This window comes from Oncorhynchus mykiss, chromosome 32 (assembly GCF_013265735.2).
Source record: "Oncorhynchus mykiss isolate Arlee chromosome 32, USDA_OmykA_1.1, whole genome shotgun sequence".
Classification (NCBI taxonomy): domain Eukaryota; kingdom Metazoa; phylum Chordata; class Actinopteri; order Salmoniformes; family Salmonidae; genus Oncorhynchus; species Oncorhynchus mykiss.
This window is the reverse complement of record NC_050572.1, coordinates 19,511,632-19,529,940: the sequence shown is the minus strand read 5'-3', so window position 1 is coordinate 19,529,940 and position 18,309 is coordinate 19,511,632. Positions and strand designations below refer to the sequence as shown.

At 43.9% G+C, this 18,309-nt stretch overlaps 1 protein-coding gene across 3 annotated transcripts in view; it reads right to left on the bottom strand.

Annotated features, from left to right (window-relative positions):
* LOC110488054 (solute carrier family 45 member 4) overlaps positions 1–18,309 on the bottom strand; it is a 71,179-nt gene that overhangs the window by 9,068 nt on the left and 43,802 nt on the right. For all 3 annotated transcript variants that reach the window (XR_002468338.2, XM_021560030.2, XM_036970988.1), the window contains 4 exons: positions 5,255–5,443; positions 2,500–2,679; positions 1,121–2,304; positions 711–810 (listed from right to left, as the gene is read on the bottom strand). Coding sequence is in view for 2 of the 3 variants with exons in the window: in XM_021560030.2 (XP_021415705.2) it covers positions 711–810; positions 1,121–2,304; positions 2,500–2,679; positions 5,255–5,443 (1,653 nt within the window). In the remaining variant the exon portion in view is untranslated. The remainder of the gene's footprint in view (positions 1–710; positions 811–1,120; positions 2,305–2,499; positions 2,680–5,254; positions 5,444–18,309) is intronic.

Genomic DNA, 18,309 nt, shown 5'->3' with positions numbered 1-18,309 from the left:
AGCACATTGTTTAGAAAGGACTTTATGGCTGCCTCAGAGCACACAGACCTGCACAAGCCTGTGTCTGAGCCCTGTGCGCTCAGCCTGGTCTCATAGACTAGACGCAACATAGTAAAAGTTAATCCAGGACACTCAACTTAGTATGATATGGTATGGTTACATAAGACAGATGGTTACTTAAAGGAAAAAAAAGTAGCGTGAGTGGGCGTATAACGCGAACGTCTAACAACCCCAAGGTTGCAAGTTCGAATCTCATCACGGACAACTTTAGCATTTGCGCTAATTAGCTACTTTGCAACTACTTACCGTGTTTTAGCTATCCCTTCCCCCAACCTGAACCCTTCAACCTAACTCCTAAACTTAACCCTAAACTTAACCCTAGCCTAGCTAACGTTAACCAGCTAGCTAACGTTAGCCACCTAGCTCAAATTCCTAACATACTGTAGTTTTTGCAAATTTGAAACATATTGTACATTTTGCAAATGTGTAATGCTTACCATACGAAATGTAACATATCATAGTAAATGGAGTGTCTCAGATTTACATACAGAATAAAACGAAATGCTCTGAGACCAGGGTGGTGCACTCAGTCATTTGTCACTTAATTAATTTGTTAGTTTATTAGTTAGTTAGTTCATTCGTCCATCCTTCCATTCATTCATCCATCCATTCATCCATCCATTTATTCTACTCAATGACTGGTCAGTGACCTGAGCAGGAGGCAGCGGTCAAGGCATAGATGACCAGCCCCCAGCAGCCCATCTGAACTCCTTTGTGGTAGTTCTGCAGTTCCGTGGAGTTAGCGGGAGCCTGGAGAGAGGAGGGAAAACAACAGCTTTAGTTAGGGATAGAGAATGGGAGGCCGGTATCCCAGAGGTTAGAGAGAGGCGGGCCAGCAACCAGAGGGTATCCGGTTCAAATCCCAGGTCGGCAACAAAAATCTGGTGGGGAGTGAACTGGCAACCGGAGATTGAGTTTGTGTGATTAATAGTTTTTTATTTGCAGAAGACATCAAAAAAAGACATGTACATTTATGTCCAAATAAATACTTTGCCCACATAAATACAACAGGCTATATAATAACGTGGCATATTGGTCCTTGGCGTCCCAGTAGCCTTACCGTGGGGTTGCCGTGATAGATGACCTGGCCCATGAAGTCAGTGTAGAAGACGGCCTCAGCAATGATGGAGAACCAGGTGAGGAGATGACAGACACAGAGCCTCATCAGCTCTGGAGGCATCTTCAGCATGGACAGCCACAGCAGCCTGACCGTGGTCTCCGTCTCCCCCTCCTCACTCTCTGTGTCCCCGCTGGAGTTGGTGTTGCCTGACTGGTGACGCGCTCTGGGGTTCTGCTGTCTCCTCTTCTGTCTCCGCTGTACCTCGTAGATGTCGTTCAAGCTGCGCGAGGGCTTGATGAGCAGCGCGGCGTTGGCTCGCCGGTAGCGGTAGCGGTGGGAGCCCACGCGGCCGTAGTAGGAGAAGGTGCAGGACGGCTGGCGGTAGAAGATGTGTCGGCGGTGCCGCATGGAAGCGTTTGTGCTGGCCGAGTTCTTCATGACCATGTGGGCATGCCCGTTGGCGCCCTGGCCCAAGCCGTTGGCATGCGCCCGGCCATTTGGCGTCTTCTGCTCGTTGAGCTGGTTGTTGAGAAGCGCCTCTTCCCCATCGCGGTCCTGCTCCTGCAGGAACTGGGACAGCCGGCAGATCTTTTTGGAGGTTTTGAGGAGGTCCTGGCTGCCTGTGCTGCTGCTGCGGCGTGGTGGAGAGCCGTGGTAGGACGACAGGCGGTCAGCAAAGATGGAGGGCTCGATGTGAAGCAGGGACAGAGCGTCGTGGTCCAGGTGATCCAGTGTGGCGTCGGCCATTTGCAGCACTGAGTCCGACTTGGACCTCACCATCTCCACATCCAGGAAGTCCATGTCCATGTCGTGCAATGAGCGCCCATCCTCTTCCCCATCACCATCCCTGTAGAACTCATAACGGCCGTAACGATCACAAGGGTCGTAGATGTCGTCCTCTCCGATGAGCTCCATGTGGGGGGTGTTGTGGCCATGAAGCTTCCCTGGGGAGCAGTTGGCCTTGTGGGCCGTGGAAGAAGCGGCGTCGGCCTCCTCGTCCAGCCGGTCCTGCTGGGGGCTGTACCGCTGCTCTTCAATGCTGAACAGATGCAGCGCCACAGAGATAGTGAACAAGATGGCGGCAAAGAAGAAGAGGATCTGCTCCTGGGACTTGAAGATTGAGCCCAGGAATGTGTGGGTCCAGTCCAGACCGCCTAGCGCGTAGCCCACTGCTCCCCCACAACCTGGCCCAGGCACACACATGCAAAATACACAAACACACAATTAGCATCTCTAATAACACAACATAGCATGGATCTCCGTTTCAGCTGAATTTCCTGTTTGAGAATATTCAATTTCTTAAAATTTTCACAGACAAAGGTATGGGCATGGAAACATCCTGAAATACAAGGTGAGTGCTACTAAGACGTGTGCTGTACCCGAGGAGAAGGCGTGGATGTTGAGGGCCATGTCTTGTTCTTCAGTGTCTGCCACATCTAGTAGGTAGGCCCTTATGGGACCCTCTGTTGCGTCTGCACTGAAGTCCAGCACCACCACTCCGAGCACCGTCAGAACAATCCCTATGGGCTGGTTATTTGGCACGTCGCCGACGGCAAGTCCTGGAACACAACCAGAGACAGAGTTAGTATCCTAGCTGGTACAACACCTTCAGAAAACCATAGGCCTAATTCACAGACAGAAAGTTCGCCACAGAGACCACCACATCCTGCCAATCCAGTATACATATTGATAAGATATATCCATCCTAGTTACTTTGCAGCTCTGCAACTATGAGAACACAGCTGGATCGAGATATTCACATGTGAATCAATACCCGAATGGTGGATTACAATTATGGCATGCAACTGCCTTCTAACACACACACACACACACCACACACACACACACACACCACACACACACACACACACACACCACACACACACACACACACACACAAAGGTCAATCGTAGCCGTATATGGTATATTCCACCTCAGAGGCCAGGAAGAACACAATAAGGTTGATTGGATGATCACCCTCAGGGCTACAGCGAATATCTAGATTGTCGCTGTGTGATGAAAACCTAACTCCATGTATTGAAAGCAGTAACCCCCTCAACATACTCTCAACATTTCATGACTAGAACCAAGGAAATGTTTTCAAAATAGCTTCTGAACTTTTGAAAATGGTATGTTCGTCAATGGTAAAATATGGCAAGTTTTTTTTCTTAATCTCCTGAAAATGTTCTGTTTTGTAAATAAGAGGTTTTCATCCAACAGCGACAATATGATACCTCGTCAGTGTATACTCTTTAAAGAGACTCCTACCCTGGTTCACGCCAATGCAGAGTTATCAGTACAAGCTGCACGCGTGAATCTAATTTATCAAAATATCCTCTAAAAAGAAACACTAGCCAGAAACGTTGTGCTTCACTGGTGTAAAACATTGTCCCTGTAATGTAAGTGTCATTAGTGTCATTGCAAATCTGGCCTACTGTGAATTATTTCACTGGGAATCTACACTCTTAGTTGTAAACTCCCATTTACTACTTCCATCATAACATTGAGCCCAGAGGAACTCCCCATTGCCAGGACACAACAACAAACAAGTCATTATTCCAACTTTCTCATTAAAGGGACAACGCTCTTTGGAAAATATTTAGCCAATTAACAACGACCACAGAGGAAGAGAAGTGTAAAAGTTGAAGGGAAAAAAGAGGTGTAGTACTGAAGTCTGTACTGTCCGAGTCTGTGTGTAGTCAGTCAGTGTGTATGTAGTAAGCAAAGACTTTCTTCCTGACAATGGAGTGGCTGACGGACCGACGAGCAGCGTGCTAGCGCTGGAGACAGGAAGCGGCTCCAGATAGGCAATGAAAGGTAAGAAAGGGGGCACAACAGGAAACGTTTCCCTGTGAACTGGTTCCTAGTCCTTTCCCATGTCACAGAGACTGACAGGGTTCACACACACCGTTCGGCCCAGCAGGTCAGCGTACACCGGAGTCTGTAGCCTATGACCCACAGCACTGAGACCTGAGCTGGGGGTGATGACGCACAAATAGCCACTCTGGTAGGGCTATAATGAGGGCACTGCTCCCTTCCACTACTACCAGACTCTTCAGTACTAATTGGTTGACTATCCTGAAGCCGGCAGCAAATCAACTCTACGGGATATCTATTGATCTTCCCCTCTGCTGTGCCTTTCAAGCACGGAGCAAACTGGAACCCTTCTCTCCCCCTCTTCCGCCTGCACAGATAGTGGCACTTAGGATCACTTCCACTGATAATGACAATGAGGAGCCAGTAGGTTAATGTAGGACGTGAAACTCCTGATAGAAGTGGAGCTTGATGTGTGTGTGTTGCATTAGAACACTTGACGTTATAGAAGCAGGCTCTCTTTTTACTCTGGTTTCTACTCAGGAGAACCACATTAGTGAGACACAGCCAGAGATCATTTTCAATTTAATATGCTTCATATCACAACTCACACTTCAGAAGACTGCTTATTAGGTGAGGCTAAAAGATTGACTGACTGGCTGACTGATTGACCGGCTGGATGGCTGGCTGGCCGGCTGACTGGATGACATCATGGATAACAACAGAGGATGTCATTAGCCTATTCTGTGAACCCAATCACTTTCCTGTCACACACACAGGCAACAAGGGTTTAAACTGCCAGATAGGACTTGACGGTTAATTTGAGATGGTTTTAGAAGGTATTGTATTGTATTGTATCTCAGTTGGTGTGTATGTGTGGGTGGGAGTGTGCCTGTCATGTTTTTCAACTCCCGAAGTCTATAGGGTTAGTGTGAATTCCTGTCCCGAATAGGATGTGGCTGTGTAGCGGGGTCTCAGATGACGTCGCGTCCTCTGCTCCAGCAGGTGACTGCCAGTGCTCCTGTAAAGTGAGGCCTTTCATCTCAACACAATTGTGTAAAAACAGCAAATGCAGCTGAGGATGGTTGAATCTAATAACCTAACTTCTCTAAACTGGCCAGCTGCCCAACGGAATAGATTTGATCAATCATTGATCAATCATTTATGTTTTAACGATCAAACTTTTGACCTTAACCTATAGTGACAATGTAACAATGTAGTAACAATGTCGGTTATTGAATTCCTGGTGGAGTACACAGCAGCTCTTTCTACAGGCCTCGTCTCACCTTTCTCCCGCCGCCCCCCAACTCCCAGTCTCACCTATGAGTGACCCGTTGAGGAAGAGTGCTACTCCAAACAACACCCCCACACACAGGGCCAGGATGAAAGGGCGTCGCCGGCCCCATTTCAGGGTGCAGCGATCGCTGGCGGAGCCAATCAGAGGTGTGAAGATCAGACCCAGAATGGGGCTCAGGAACCACGTCAGACTGTAATACTGTTCTGGAAGACCTGGAGATAGACAGGAAGGAAACAAGGGGTATAAGGTTATGGTTTATCATAATCATCATCATCCAAACAGGCAGCACTTTGGAACTGTGTGGAGCATAGATGCATATAGGATCACTGTTCTGGACGTGTAGTACACAGGATCAAAAAATAGAACATGTACTTTACGAGCTAGTATCCCAGACTAAAACCACACCCGATGGAGATTCTCTACTGGACTGCACGTACACTATATACACATGAAAGTATGTGGACACCCCTTCAAAATAGTGGATTTGGTTATTGCACCCACACCCGTTGCTGACAGGTGTATAAAATCGAGCACACAGCCATGCAATCTCCATAGACAAACATTGGCAGTAGAATGGCCTTACTGAAGAGCTCAGTGACTTTCAACGTGGCACCGTCATAAGATGCCACCTTTCAAACAAGTCACTTCGTCAAATTTCTGCCGGTCAACTGTAAGAGCTGTTATTGTGAAGTGGAAATGTCTAGGAGCAACAACGGCTCAGCCCCGAAGTGGTAGGCCACACAAGCTCACAGAACGGGACCGCCGAGTGCTTAAAGCACGTAGCACGTAAAAATCATCTGTCCTTGGTTGCAACACTCACTACAGAATTCCAAGCTGCTTCTGGAAGCAAAGTCAGTACAAAAACTGTTTCTTCGGGAGCTTCATGAAATGGGTTTCCATGGCCGAGCAGCTGCACACAAGCTTAAGATCACCATGCACAATGCCAAGCGTTGGCTGGAGTGGTGAAAAGCTCGCCGCCATTGGACTCTGGAGCAGTGGAAATGCGCTCTCTGGAGTGATGAATCACGCTTCACAATCTAGCAGTCCGACGGATGAATCTGGGTTTGGCGGATGCCAGGAAAACGCTACCTGCCTCAATGCATAGTGCCAACAGTTTGATGGAGGAGGAATAATGGTCTGGGGCTGTTTTTCATGGTACATGCTAGGCCCCTTAGTTCCAATTAAGGTAAATCTTAATGCTACAGCATACAATTCGATTCTGTGCTTCCAATTTTGTGGCAACAGTTTGGGGAAGGCCCTTTCATGTTTCAGTATGACAATGCCCCCATGCACAAAGCAAGGTCCATAAAGAAATGGTTTTTCAAGATGGTTGTGAAAGAACTTGACTGGCCTGCACAGAGCCCTGACCTCAATCCCAAAGGTGTTAGATCCCATCTAACACCTTTGGGATGAATTGGAACTCAGACTGCGAGCCAGGCCTAATCGCCCAACATCAGTACCCAACCTCACTAATGCTCTTGTTGCTGAATGGAAGCAAGTTGCCACAGCAATGTTCCATCATCTAGTGCAGTGGTTCTCAATCCTGGTCCTGGGGACCCAAAGGGCTGCACATTTTTGTTTTTGCCCTAACACTACACACCTGATTCAAATCATCAAAGCCTTTTGATGAGTTGATCATTTTAAATCAGCTGTGTAGTATTAGGGCAAAAACAAATAAGGTGCAGTCCTTTGGGTCGCCAGGACCAGGTTTGAGAACCAGTGATCTAGTGGAAAGCCTTCCCAGAAAAGTGTAGGCGGTTCTAGCAGCAAATGGGGGACCAACTCCATATTAATGAGATGTTCAATGAGTAGGTGTCCACATACTTTTGGTCATGTAGTGTCTTTTTTAGTCCAGGCCCTAGATTAACTTTTTGTGACAGTGTGAACTGTTTGTGACCATATTGACCTAGACTAGGTGATCTAGGCTATGGTCTAGCCAGAAGAGAGAAGGAGAAACCCAAACAGGTGTAATATTTGGCACTGTGTGGACATACATGAGTGGGGACAACATCAGGCTGGTATAGCCTTACCTCAGACCAGGAAGGATTGAAGCAAGCTTGGTCTTTATACCCAGACTGATTTTATTCCCTTTTCTGAATTCCAATAGGCTCCAATAAGAGGCTAACAGTAAATAAAGCTATTTGGTACACAGTCCAGTGCAGTCCTGTTGTACTTGTAGTAATCCTGATCCTCTCTGTGTGGCTGGCTATGCTGGCAGACTTCCCTCCGGCTGGCTCTGACCAGCCCAGCCACAATACACCTTTCATTGTTAGGGGGGGAACAGTGTGTGTTTGTTTCCTGCTGCTCTGAGAGAGGTGACCTATATAGGAGAGAGGGCAGGCCTCTGACATGTGCCCACGTCTGGCTCTGGGAAGCAGCCAATACACAGTACAGTACTATACAGTAAACTGATAGAATCAGCTGAGCAGGGTTGTGAGAGAAACATGGCGGAATGAGATCAGCAGTTTTACATGAATGTGTGTGTGAAATAAGTGTTGTGTGTGTGTCTTCGATCACAGCAGTGTGTATACTTATGAACCCAGTCATAAGCCTTATATGGAGCTCAGGTCATGAGAATAAATCCACAGAAACATAGATACTGGTGAGAGGATGTCTCTAGGTGAAATGAGGTAGAGGTCATATGATAATAAGGATCATCAGGGCTGTGAAGCTCTCATCCCTCGATTATACACGCATGCTAAATGCACATACACACAGGCACGCACACACAGTATAGGCCTAATGATAATATCACAATTGTAAAAGACAATAACATAATAATAAATTAATACAACCACAGGCAAATGATCAAATAAGGAAATAGGCTTTTTAACATTATCCTCAAGATACCTAAAAGGGATACTTCAGGATTTAGGAAATGAATCAGATGAACTCATGGATACCATCTTTATGTCTCTGCATCCAGTATTAAGGAAGTTAGAGGTAGTTCCACAAGCCAATGCTAACTTGCGTTTGCAGAACTAGCATGCTAGCAGTTATAATAGACTTCCAGTCATTGTACTAACGCTGGTTAAAAACTTCCTTTCAAACTGCACGCAGAGACATACAAATGGTATCCATGAGTTCATCCGACTCTGGGGAAGTAGATAAAGGGCTTCATTGACAAAATCCTGATGTATCACTTTAAGATACCCAAGATTACCCTCTCTTTTCACAACTAGCCCAGGGACTACAGATAAAAAGCTGGTGCAATGGCATTGTGTACATGGTCCCTTACAAATAAACAAATCAAATACAAATACAGGGGATTACAGGTTATAGCTCCCAATGATTCCACACTTCGGAATTCCTCAAGTCCTGTCACCTCAGTCCAGACACACAAACACATATTACGTAACCCCTAAACAGCACGTAGCTAGCTGGTGATTAAGGTTATGTAAAAGGGGAAGAGATTGGGGACGTCTTAAAGGAGGTAAAGTCAGACTGATGGACACAACCCAAGAACCTGAGATCCACATTCAAACAACACACCGTCAGTAACACTGAATCTGAACGGACTAAACCTCAGCAAAGCCAATTATACCCATTAGACACTGTCATATGTATAGACACCTTTCAGACACCTTTCACCTTCAGTCTTGTAGGCATCTTTTTGCACAATTCACACACCCTAGTCAGGCTATGCATGCCATACTCATAGTCAATTTGCTTCACATACTCTTTTCATTGGTCACACCATTGTAATTATCCAATAAAACAACAGGTAAATCAATGAAGACAGACAAAAGCCTAGCCTCAGGCCATATTTCCATAGGAAACCAATGAACTGAATGCAGGGGCTATCCAGAGGTGTGTAGTGCACTGACTGTTGAGGGTGTAAGACATGAGATCAACACTCTCTATATATAGATGCTGATTAGGCTCAGGGGGGGGGGACCAGGGTGGAGGTTGTTGAGAGGAAGGACAGGGACAGGGAGCCTGGCCAGAGAATCAGTCCACAGGCTGGACGACACAGAGCCATGTTGCTCTTTAATCCTCCCATCGGTCTGGTCATAACAGAATTGAGGCGCGGGACAGGACAGGGATGGCACGAACACATACACACACTCTCTCATCTTCTCTGGGCCATTAAAGGCTAACTGTCATCTCACTGACTGACGTCGGCCAAAGTATCCCTGTTACGTAGTGTGATTGCTGAATGACAAGGCAGCTTTGGTGATGTGGGCCAAATCATTAGTTATTGGCCAGGCACAGAATGGAGTCCTGGTGTATACAAATCGTAGTATGCTAGTAATATGCATGCAATAACATATGTTGATGGCCACGGCATGATTTTCATTCATCCATCATCTTATCCAACAAATTTGATATTTGGAAACATTTTGTCACACTGAATTATACCAGCTATCCATTCTTAGTTTAGGTTCCGCAAAACAACGTAAACAAAGTTAGACGAGGCCACGCCCCCTCGTCGTGTTAGACGAGGCCACAACCCCTCATCATGCCCTCTCCACAGATAGGTTGTTTTGCAAGTGTGTATTCCTGTGCAGTGACCCATGTTTTGGGCACTGGAATGCTACAATAGCAGATGAACACTTTAGACACTAGGCTAGTTAAAGGTTCTGATCATTCTAATGACAGATGGATTGACCAGAGAGAAACAGTAAGAGTAGTGTGTTTTCACACTTGGACCCAATCAGCAAATTTTTGGAAACTCTGTGCGGTGCGCTTAATTTTTGGTGCAGTATGAACACTCCACAGGAACTTGGACCCCTCAAAAGAGCCCCCAAAGTGAACCGAACTGAGACCATTTTGAGAAGTGGTCAGAGTTCGGTTCGCTTGAATTGCAGGATCCGGTTCCCTTTTTTAGGGCAAAGTGAAAACCAAGCTACCCAGGTTCGCTTGACACTATTCCCGCACCATACTCTACTGCAACACCGTTCCCCCTGACATAACCTCTCACATTTGTGCCACAAGAGAGATGATGTGCAGGTTTGCATAAAAATAACTTTTTGGATGTTGATTAGCGATTGTCAAGGACACACAGAAATGACAAAATTTGTGATTTTACTTCAGATTATTTGTTTGCAACATCTGATCTATAGGCTAAGATAGCTTCATAAACTGTATATTCGATTGAAGGGTTTGAATAGTGTGAGAGGACAACCTATTTGTTGAGAAATCTATTCTAGCTCTTAAAGAGGCAGTAGCCTACATTGGGTGTACAATTTTCAATTAGAGCATTATTTAATCTTCAGTTAATCTTCTGCTATTTGTTCTGCTACCAATAATATTTTCATGTTAATAGAATCTTCTGATTACAATTATTATGTCTAATATTTGAACAAAATGCAAGTAGGTATATCTAGCTGTCCAATAACAAGTTATGATGAAATGGCTTGTCCCAGAATGCATTGAATGTTAGAAAAAGATCTTGGTTCCTTTCTAAATATAGCAATGTGAATGGGTGAGGTGAACTGACAAAAGAGTTGAGTCTTCACTCAAAGGCAAGGGCAGTGTGAATAAAAAAGAGAAGGTATTTAGCTCTTTTTTTTTGACCTCAGAGTTCACTTTAAAGAGGACTGAGATTGGCCCTCCTGAAAGACTACGCAGAAAGAGAGAAAAAGAGAGAGATTGATAGAGAAAAGAGAGATTCCAGATTCGCACCTTGGCTCTGAATGTTTTGTATTAACATGAACCAGACCTGCAACAACGTCAGTTCTGCAAAGTGCTCATGTTCTCTCACGACAAGCCCTAAGTCGCAGGCAACCCTGTCCCAAAACCTCAGGGACAGGCTCGTAAAGGCTTTAACCTCACCATGGTGCAGGCCTGCCCTGCGCCACAGGCCCACAGAGGGAGAACCAGCTAGCCAAGTCTGCGCAAGGCTCAAGGCTAGGCAGTACTTTTCCATTCATCTGCCCTGCTTTGCTATGTGGGTTAGAGAGTCAGGCTGCAGGGTGCACTAACAAACCGACAGTCACTCTATGGAGTGAACGGAGTGAAACGTTTCAAGTGTAAAAAAAATGTACTCTGACAATGTTTAATAGAACATGACCAACGAATTGACAAAGGGGGGCATTTATAATACAGTGCCTTGCAAAAGTATTCAGACCCCTTGGATTTCTTCACATTTTGTGTTACAAAGTACAAAATACACAAAGAAAAATCTAAATACAAATGAAATAACTCAAATGTAGTCGTTGCATAAGTTTTCAGCTCCCTGGTGAATACATGTTAGAAACAACTTTGGCAGAGTCTTCTTGGGTAAGTCTCTAAAAGCGTACTTTGCACACCTGGCAAAGTGCAATATTTGCCCATTAGTCTTTAAAAAAAAATCTTCAAGCTCTGTCAAAATGTTGGGGGTCATGGCTAAACAGCCATTTTCAAGTCTTGTCATAGATTTTAAAGCAGATTTAAGTCAAAACTGTAACTTGGCCACTCAAGAACATTCACTGTCTTCTTGGTATGAAACTCCAGTGTAGATTTGGCCTTGTATTGTAGGTTATTGTCCTGCTGAAAGGTAAATTCCTCTCCCAGTGTCATTTGTAAAGCAGACTGAAGCAGGATCTCCTCTGGGATTTTGCCTGTGCTTAACTCATCCCGTTTTTTTTATCCTGAAAAACTACCCAATATTTGCAGATGTCAAGCATACCAATACCATGATGCAGCCACCACCATGCTTGAAAATAAGGAGGAAGTTACTCAGTGATACATCTTGTTGGATTTGCCTGAAACATAAGGCATTGCATTTTAGGCCAAAAGTTATATTCTTTTGCCTTGTTTTGTTGTTGTTGCAGTATTACTTTAATGACTTGTCGCTACAATGTGTTGATCCAGCCTCAGTTCTCACAGCCATTGAACTCTGTAGCTGTTTTAAAATCACCAATGGCCTCATAGTAACATCCCTGAGCAGTTTCCTTCCTGTCCTGCAGCTCAGGACGACTATATTTGATGTGTCTGGGTGGTTTAATACATAATCCACAGCATAATTATTAACTTGGCCATGCTTAACATATTCAATGTCTGATTTGTTATTGTTACCCATCTAACAATTACTGTCCTTCTTCATGAGGCTTTTGAAAAGCTCATTGGTCTTTGTAGTTGAATCTGTGCTTGAAATACAATACTTGACTGAGGGACCTTACATATGGTGTATGTATGGGGGACAGAGGAAGGGTTAGTCCTACAAAAATCATGTCAAACCCTATTATTTCAAACCCTAGTTATTTCATTTTTATTCACCTTTAGAGAATGTTATTTTTCTTCCACTTTGAAAGAGTATTTTGTTGACAAAAAAAGTACAACTAAATCCATTAGAATCCCACTTTGTAACACAATAAAACGTGAAGAAATCCATGGGGTCTGAGTACTTTTGCAAGGCTCTGTATAAAGTGTTGCTTTGCCAGTGGGAACGAGTGACACGTCTCACATTCTATTCTAACCAGGTTAAATCAATAAAATAGTACACTTATACCAGCTTACAACATAAATGGTATAACCTTGTTTAGAAAAACATCTCTCCGGTATGGAGATGTAACTGCTCAGTCCAACCAGCGTGGGAGGTGTGTGTGGGAGGTGTGTGTGGGAGGTGTGAGAAGAGAAGACCCCAGTGGTTCCATGGTCTTATCAGTCCTAGAGTGTACACTAGACAGGATCACACAGTGACTGAAGCCCTGGTCACATTCTGGTTCACATGAACCTGATCATTGCTGATGGCCATGACCCAGGTGGCTTGGGAACCCAGAGCTCCACAGTGACCCAAACCCAACTACTTCCTGTTGCCTGTAGACTGTCTTCCTGTAGACATGTCCACATGACCACTCAATGACCAATCAATGAGTCAACTTCTTCCTGCAGGTTTTTGTTGAGGTTACTCACAGGGCCCCAAAAAAAGTGTTTTTGTTCATTTATCTATCACTGGTTGTTCTGTTCGCGACCTGCAGTCTGTCAGACACACAAACACAAAATGTCGCAAACAGATTTAAATCTGTCGGTAAGCAGTTTGTTTCTTTGGGAAAGCGGCCGGGGTAATCATCCAAACAGGACGTCAGATTATAGTAAATAAAGACCCGTTTTTTTCTTCACCGGTTCAAAAATGGCGAACAATAGGCCCACTGAGAGCAAAGTGACTCGTGCCACTTCAGGAAATATTTACCGTGGTATGGCGAGATTGAGAAGAGGGGTTTACACCAGGTAAGAAAGAGCACTCACAAAACTAGTGAGTTGCAAAACTAAACAGAGGGAAGAGGAATAGAGAGAGACAGAGAGAGAGAGCAAGAAAGAAAGAGGGAGAGAGAGCAAGCGGGAGAGAGAGAAATATGGAGAGAGAGCTAGAGAGAGACTGAAGACAAACCACAGTGGGTTATAACGACGTGGCAAGGGGGCAACTCACAATCAACAAGGTTGATTTATACACACCATTACCATTTGACACACAATGGCTTCCCATGTGTAAGAGTACAGATGTCTCATTAGTCTATTCTGTATACATATAGTCCTTGCTAGGGCTGTAACCAACAACAAAAACATCTTAGTCAACCGAGTCGTCTGTCCTTTTGACCAACCGATTGGTTGAAATGTTAAAACATGTATTTTCCATATATAGACACATCCTATGTTTGAATAAAATCAAACATAAGTAGGCTACTGAGCTTGTCTGATGCATTAAGCACTGTGATTAAAAATGAAGACACTCAAATGACCAAAGAGGGAACCAGATATCAATATAGCCTAACCAGAAGAAAGAAACATGTTCCCAACACCGCTCCTCCCGCTGGTCTTCACAGATTCTGACATTATGCTCCTGAGGTTGCTGGTAATAGGCTACACCAGCGGTCGGCAACCTTTTCCATTTGGAGTGCCAAGATCTGCGTGCCAGTTATGATTTTCATATGGACATTGTCGTGGAACAGCTTCATTTCATTTACATAAAGTCATCATCTCAAAATCAATGTCATCGGGTTAATCAAAACTTTATCTAAATGAAAACTACGCAAATCTAAAAGTAACTTCTATTGCCAATGCAAATATGTAAACATAGCCTACATAAACCAACAAATAAAAACATTGTAGCCTGCATGTAGAAAATATCCTGATAATAATAAATATCCTATGAATCACATTGGCATCGCATGGCCTGTCTGCAAGAAACTTGTAATATTGTATAAAATATTCTGGGCCCTCAGAGTTTCCCACATCAGTGAGCTCCAGACAGACAGACAGACACAGCTGTAGACAAGGGATAAGAGGTAAATCAGGTAGGTCTATTTTATGACGTTTCCACTGGATCAGAGCATGACATTTTTTCCCCCTTTCATGCTGAGTGGTCATTAGGGTTACAAAGGGTCAGAAACCTTCCCAGATATTTTCCATGGGAAGTTAAGCGTGGAAATCTGGGATCTTTAACTTTAATTCATTAAAAAGTTAGTTTATAACAGTGAACCTTTTTTTGTGTGATACACAAGGTAATTCTAGGTCTTGTGGCATATTTTGGTTACACTATCCCCAATTCAATGGAATTGCATGCACAGTGCATTCTTCCATCACATGCACAGCTGATTCTCAAGATCTTACACACTAATGAGATGTTATTGAGCCCACACTACTATACTGTCTGAGCCAAGGATTACATGCTTTCTGGTAAGTTTTGATTACAATACTATGTGGGGTGAATATATTGTATATGACATTCATGATTTTTTGTTAACTAGTAAATAGTGTACAGCAAAGTGTGTTTAAATCATTTCTGACTTGTTAACAATTTCTGCTAGTTAGTTTTTGCTAACATGTGGGTTTTAGCTTGCTTGAGCCTGCTAACTGAGGAGCATTAATTCACCTGTTTCCATACATGTTTCATTTTAAAACATTTATCTTACAAAGGAGTTGTTTAATCTAACTGCTTAACTATTTATCTGTACATGGAATTGTATGTTTTTGTTTACTCATTTTTTTTCTAATCTTTACAGGAAAATGCCACGGGAACGATCTGATGTGTAGAGACATTTCACTGCAGCTAAAGTAGAAGGAAAAGCTGTGTACATTTGCAAATACTGTGCCAAATCATATGTGAAGAATGCAACAAAGATGCAGAATCATCTGGCCAAGTGCATAAAGTTCCCTCAGCGCTCACAACAAGCAACCTCTGACAAGAGTCCCTCTACTCCTATTTAAGGTGAAAATGATGAATCAGACACCTTATCGATAGCAACAGCTCATGGTCCTCCTGGAATCAGTCGTTTTTTTTGACTCAATGGAGGAACGTAGTGAGAGAAATGCTGATGAATGTCTTACTCAAGCTGCGTATGCAACTGGTTCACCTCTGATGCTCACAGGCAATGTGTATTAGAAGAGATTTCTGAATGTTCTTCACCCAGCATACACCCCTCCAACCAGACATGCTTTATCTACTAATTTGCTGGATGCAGAGTTCAACAGAGTTCAAGTGAAGGTCAAGAAAATCATAGAGAAAGCAAACTGTATTGCAATCATCTCTGATGGGTGGTCAAATGTTCGTGGGCAAGGAATAATTAACTAGATCATCTACACCCCTCAACCAGTATTCTACAAGAGCACAGAAATAAGGTACACCAGACACACCAGTCTCTACATTGCAGATGAGCTGAAGGCAGTCATCAATGACCTTGGACCACAGAAGGTATTTGCACTGGTGACAGACAATGCTGCGAACATGAAGGCTGCTTGGTCTAAAGTGGAGGAGTCCTACCCTCACATCACACCCATTGGCTGTGCTGCTCATGCATTGAATCGGCTCCTCAAGGACAACATGGCACTGAAAACAATGGATACACTCTACAAGATAGCCAAGGAAATGGTTAGGTATGTGAAGGGTCATAAAGTTATAGCAGCAATCTACCTCACCAAGGAAAGTGAGAAGAATAAGAGCACCACATTAAAGCTGCCCAGTAACACCCGTTGGGGTGGTATTGTCAATCATGTTTGACAGCCTCCTGGAGGGGAAGGAGTCTCTCCAAGAAATGGCCATATCACAGTCTGCCGATATGGACAGCCCCATCAAGAGGATCCTCCTGGATGATGTATTTTGGGAGAGAGTGGTAAGCAGCCTGAAACTCCTGAAACCTATAGCAGTCGCCATTGCACGGATTGAGGGAGACAATGCCATCCTGTCTGATGTTCAGACTCTGCTTGTAGATGTAAGAGAAGAAATCCGTACCACCCTATCAGCTTCACTGTTGCTCCAAGCAGAGGAAACTGCAGTTCAAAATACATCAAAAAACATGAAGACTTCTGGCTGAAGCCCAAACACGCCACAGCGTACATGTTGGACCCCAAGTATGCTGGCAAGAGCATCCTGTCTGGTGCAGAGATCAACAAGGCCTATGGTGTCATCACTACCGTGTCTCGTCACCTCGGCCTGGATGAGGGCAAGGTTCTTGGCAGTCTGGCGAAGTACACTTCCAAGCAAGGGCTTTGGGATGGTGATGCAATATGACAGTTTTGCCAACATATCGCATCAGCCACCTGGTGGAAGGGACTATGTAGATCCGAAGTTCTGTCCCCTGTTGCCTCCATCATCCTCCAAATCCCACCAACATCAGCCGCCTCAGCACACAACTGGTCCTTGTTTGGGAACACACACACCAAAGCAACATGCTGACCAATGTAAGGGTTGAAACATTGGTGGCCATCCGGGCAAATATTTGGCTTTTTGAGCCTAACAATGAACGATCCTCAACAAGGTTGGAAAGTGACATTGAAGATGAGGCCTCAGAGTCTGATGTTCAAGAGCTGGACATTGAGGAGGTCCAAGGAGAAGACATGGAAGCTTTAGAGGAGACAACCAAAGCTTTAGTTTCTAGACCAGAATTTTACAGATGTTGAAAACGTTTTTGGGAGATGCGATGGATCATTGTGATCATTCAATATTCCCTTTCTTTTGTTGTTCAGTGAAATCATCCCATGTGAAGAGTCAACTCATTTAATTAAAGTTCAATTCGTAACTAAATGTTTTTAGTTTTTTTCTATTGGAAGGATTTAATCATTTGCAATTATGTCTACTTACGATACGGTAAAAGGTTTATGTTTCTGTCACCATATGATATGGTAAATATATCCAATGCAAAAAAACATCTACGTTTAAACAGTATTAATATTAATTTGCATATATTTCCATTCATTCCCATATATTCCCAAGGCAAGTTTCCACCTCTGAATATTCCCCAAAATGCGCAACCCTAGTGGTTATCAAAAGGGAGCACGCTGGAAAGACTTTTCAAATAGGCTACATTGAGGAACTATTGTCATTCTCAATGGATGTAAAAACAGACTTAGTTTACTTGCTGTTTGAGGCTTAGAAAAAAATGACTTTGAGGAGCTACACAGTGATGGTGAGTTAAGGCAATCAGAAATACTATACGATCCCCAAATGTGCACATTTATAAGCCTACATTTGCACGCAGACCAGGTAGACTAGAGGCCTACCTCTATGCATAATCAGGTGCGTGTCGTTACTTAAGATTGTCTTTTGTTTGAGCGATCCTGTCAATGAATACATTGACAACGTGTAAATGGAATGAAATAAACCAAAACTTTTTTCTCACAAGTCAAATCAAATCACATGTCAATTCAAGTCGCATGCGCCGAATACAACAGGTGTAGCAGACCTTACCGTGAAATGCTTACTTACAAGCCCTTAACCAACAATGCAGTTCAAGAAATTGAGTTACGAAAATATTTACTAAATAAACTAAAGTAAAAAATGTAATAAAAAGTACTACAATAAAATAATAGGCAATATACAGGGGTACCAGTGCCGACTCAATGTGCGGGGGGGAACAGGTTAGTCGAGGTCATGTGTACATGTAGGTAGGTGAGTGTAGCATAGGTAGTAGCTCTGCAAACAAAGTGTCCACTCCTACAATGACAACTCTAATAATAATAATAATATATCGAATGCATTAACAGAAATGACCAAACATTCTAGATTAGAAATGATGGGAATTAACAGTAAATGTACCACTGGTGATACTGGTGTGCCATCCCTGCGGTCTCTGCAATGGATGAGTCCACTGAGACAGGCGTGAATCAGACAGGTGTCTCGTGTGCCATAAATCTTCATATATATGCCACTGCTTGACTA